We start from the raw sequence: 3808 nt of genomic DNA on the forward strand, positions 1-3808 counted from the left end.
AAAGATTTATATTTCAAATAAATGCTGTTCTGTTTAAATGCTGCTCTGTTTATTAAAGACTCCTGAAAAATATATGGATCAAGGTTTTCACAGATAATATTTTTTAAACCATTTTTAACATTAATAATAAGAGCAGCAAATCAGCATACTAGAATGATTTCTGAAAGATCATGTGACACTGAAGACTGGAATAATGATGCTGAAAATTCAGCTTTATAATCACAGGAATAAATAAAATGTTAAAATATATTAAAGTAGAAAACAGTTAATTTAAAGTTGTAATAATATTTCACAATATTACTGTTTTTACTGTGTTTTTGATCAAATAAATGCAGCCTTAGTGAGCAGAACAGATTTTTTTCAAAAACATAAACGCATCCATACTTTTGTGTAGTAGTTTTTGTTTAAAACAAAAATAATTCATTTTAGTAAACTAGATAAATGTCACAGACAATAGAGCTCACCTGCTCCTCGTCCCGGGGGCTCTCGTGCTGGAGGAGGGGGTCTGGCGGCCTGTGGGGTGGGTGACGGTGGTGGAGGCGGCACATGTCCACGTGTCGGTGTGTGTCCACCTGCTGAAGGCTTCTTGCTGAGTGAGTTGTGTCTCTGGGGCAGTTCGGGGGCTGCCTCATTCACAGGACTGGAGGGGCCATTGGAAACCCCAGACTGCTGACGGTAAGGGGGCGGCGGCGGGGCCAGGGAGGAAGAAGAGGATGAAGACGAGCGGCTGCTTGCAGGTGACGGAGGAGGCTTCACTGGTGGAGGTGGTGCGTTTTCACGCACCGGCGCTGGAGAAGGTCCTCGCTGCCCTGGAGTCGGCGGAAGTGGCTTTTCGCGATTGTACAAGGGCGCTGTGGCTTTCTGCGGCGGGGCAGGAGGAGCATTTCCACGCCGAGACATGGGGGGTGGTGGAGGTGGGGCAGAAGAGCTGTGCTTCATGCCTGTAGACGGGCTGCTGCCTCCACCGGGGGAACGGGAGAGATCAGGTAGGGACGGTCTCTGGGAACAGCCAGACTCTGGAGGAGAGGCCTGCTGAGAGGGACTGTCGGGGTCATCGTGGCTGCCAGGTGGGCGAGGTGCAGCAGAACGAGTGCCAGGAGGGTGCAACGCAGACCTGCCCGCAGAACCATCTGCAACACAACCGGTTCAGCAGAAGAATCAACCATAATTACAAGGTGTGAGTTTAGTTTGAGAAAACTCCCTTTGCATATCTGAGAAACACTGGCACAATAATCAAATATCAATCATATTTTTAGACAATGATCACTGCAGAATGAATAAGCACAAAATGAATAAAAACAAAAAACAAAGTAGGAATGAATAAAAACTAAATGAATAAAAACTAAAAACTAAGTAGGAAATCTACACATTCTTAAAAATAAAGGTTCTTTTTTGGCATCTATGGTTCAATGAAGAACCTTTAACATCCATGGTATCTTTCCATTCCACAAAAGGTTCTTTATAGACTGCTTCAACGGCAACAACATAAACATTACTGTGCATTTGAAATAGAAAGAAATAAGAGTTTTCCCCGGTAACAGCTGTACAAAAAGCAGCGCTGAGCTCACAAACGCTGCTTTATCAGACATTACATGCAAGATGAAATGAAAATGACATTGAACATTTTCTGAAGACAGTTGGTTTCCTTCAGAGATAGAGTGATATAAAAACACATGTGCAGCATTATGATTTTGAAACGTGCAGTGCTCATGTTTATTCAACGAAGTCAAAGTCTTTTGGAAAATCTATTTGTTGCAGTCAGTTTTGATATTGTGGCATGCCGCCACAAATAAGTCAATGTATGGGAAACATTGCATCCCACAGCACAACAACCTGAGCTCAACTTCAGTCTACTCTTTACCTTAACTTTAAAGAGGTCATATGATGTTGCTAAAAAGAACATTATTTTGTGTATTTGGTGTATTGAAATCTGTTTATGCGTTTTAAGGTTCAAAAAACACATTATTTTCCACATACTGTACATTATTGTTTCTCATCTATGCCCCGCCTTTCTGAAACGCATCGATTTTTACAAAGCTCATCAGTCTGAAAAGCGAGGTGTGCTCTGATTGGCCAGCTATCCAGTGCATTGTGATTGGCCGAATACCTCAAGCGTGTGACGGAAATGTTACACCCCTTACCATACTGTGATGCCCTGTCCGGCCGGAGCGACGAGACAAAAACATTAAAACCCATTATAAATTAGGCATTTGTTGCATCCAGTGGGGACATAATTACGGATTATAATGACTTATACTGTCTTTTTTGATGTATTTCCTCAGCGACCAGCACGGATCAGCTCTAGGCATGACAAAGCGGATAACGTACTCTTTTGGAAGACCAAACAAATTAGTTTCGCTTTCACAACAAAACACACAGCGTCTCCACAACATGGCGGTGGCGGCAGCAACAATACTACAGCGAGAATAAAAAGGAAAAATTGAAATCACATCATATGACCCCTTTAACTGCATTTGTAGTCGGCGCCACTAGCCAGACTGATAAAACAAACACAAACTGGAAGTTAATTTTGGGCCAGGCGTGTGCGCCAGATAAAACAGTCTATAGTGGAAAAAGGATCTTTAGATTTTTATAATGTTCCTCAATAAGAAAAAAAATGGTTCTTCTAAGAACTGTTCACAGAAAGATTATTTGGGGAATCAAAAATAGTTCTTCTATGGCACTGCTGCAAAAACACCTTTTTGGAACCTTTATTTTCAAGAGTGTAGCTTGTCTGTTATCACTGGTATAAACTGATGTGAATATTTTTCAAATTCTCATTTGAGCACCAACAATAGCATACTGGGCACAACAGAGGGTGTTAAAACGATTCCATTTTTGAATGACCTATTCCTTTAAATAGACCAAAACCAAACATTTTTAACAATCATCACACCTCCTACAGGTCGTAATTTTGGGACGCCACCCTGAAACATCCTTCCCACAGGCTGGACCGGTGCAGAAGACCCTTCACTGCTGGACACGCCTCCGCCACTTCCTTTCGGCTCTGAAAAACCACAAAAGAATTCAGTGATGTCCCACGTTTGCTGACCTTTGAAATTAATGCTATTCTCAGGTGTTTTCCACTTACTCTCAATCATAGGTGCACTCCTGTCACTGACAACGCCAACTTTCTTCAGCTTGGACCCTTTGCAGATATCAGAGAGCAATGCCCCTCTGCCCTTCGCTTCATCTCGGCTCAGCTTGGGAGGGGTTGTGTTTGCCTGTGGAAAAACCGAGCGTTTCTTTTTGTTCAGGTCAAGTTTTCACAGAGGCAGTTGAAGTTTGCATTGAGCATGCTGTGAATATTTTTGAGGTAAGGTTTCGCAGTTCCCAATAAAGTTACCTGCCAAATAGAGAGTACTTACCTGGCTAAGGGTGGGGGGTGTTTACAGCTGAGAGTATGTGACAATTAAAACTTCATGAAGACAGTTACCTATAGAAACAGAAAATAATTGTCAATCAAACCGATTATAACTTTAATACACACAATATAAAATGTGTGTGTGCATATATAGGGTTAACTTGGAAGAACTAGGTCATTTTTCCCCATGAAATATGCAGTAAGAACAGTACTATTCTAAAATATTATTACACTTTAAAATAGCTGTTTTCTATTTGAATATATTTAAAATGTAATTATTCATGTGATGTTTCTGCTCAACAAACGTTTCTTAAAGGTCCCATGGCATGAAAATTTCACTTTATGAGGTTTTTTAACATTAATATGAGTTCCCCTAGCCTGCCTATGGTCCCCCAGTGGCTAGAAATGGCGATAGGTGTAAACCGAGCCCTGGGTATCCTGCTT

General features: G+C 41.5%; 1 protein-coding gene across 1 annotated transcript in view; it reads right to left on the minus strand.

The window, feature by feature from the left end:
• Window positions 1-3383, minus strand: part of LOC107665117 (WAS/WASL-interacting protein family member 2-like) — a gene marked incomplete at its 5' end in the record, with an annotated part of 6290 nt that extends 2907 nt beyond the window's left edge. The window contains 4 exons of the mRNA XM_016455875.1: window positions 465-1130; window positions 2897-3007; window positions 3092-3224; window positions 3369-3383. Of these exons, the coding sequence (XP_016311361.1) occupies window positions 465-1130; window positions 2897-3007; window positions 3092-3224; window positions 3369-3383 (925 nt within the window). The remainder of the gene's footprint in view (window positions 1-464; window positions 1131-2896; window positions 3008-3091; window positions 3225-3368) is intronic.
• Window positions 3384-3808: the final 425 nt, after the last annotated feature.

This window comes from Sinocyclocheilus anshuiensis, unplaced genomic scaffold (assembly GCF_001515605.1).
Source record: "Sinocyclocheilus anshuiensis isolate Anshui unplaced genomic scaffold, SAMN03320099.WGS_v1.1 scaffold379, whole genome shotgun sequence".
NCBI classification, from domain to species: domain Eukaryota; kingdom Metazoa; phylum Chordata; class Actinopteri; order Cypriniformes; family Cyprinidae; genus Sinocyclocheilus; species Sinocyclocheilus anshuiensis.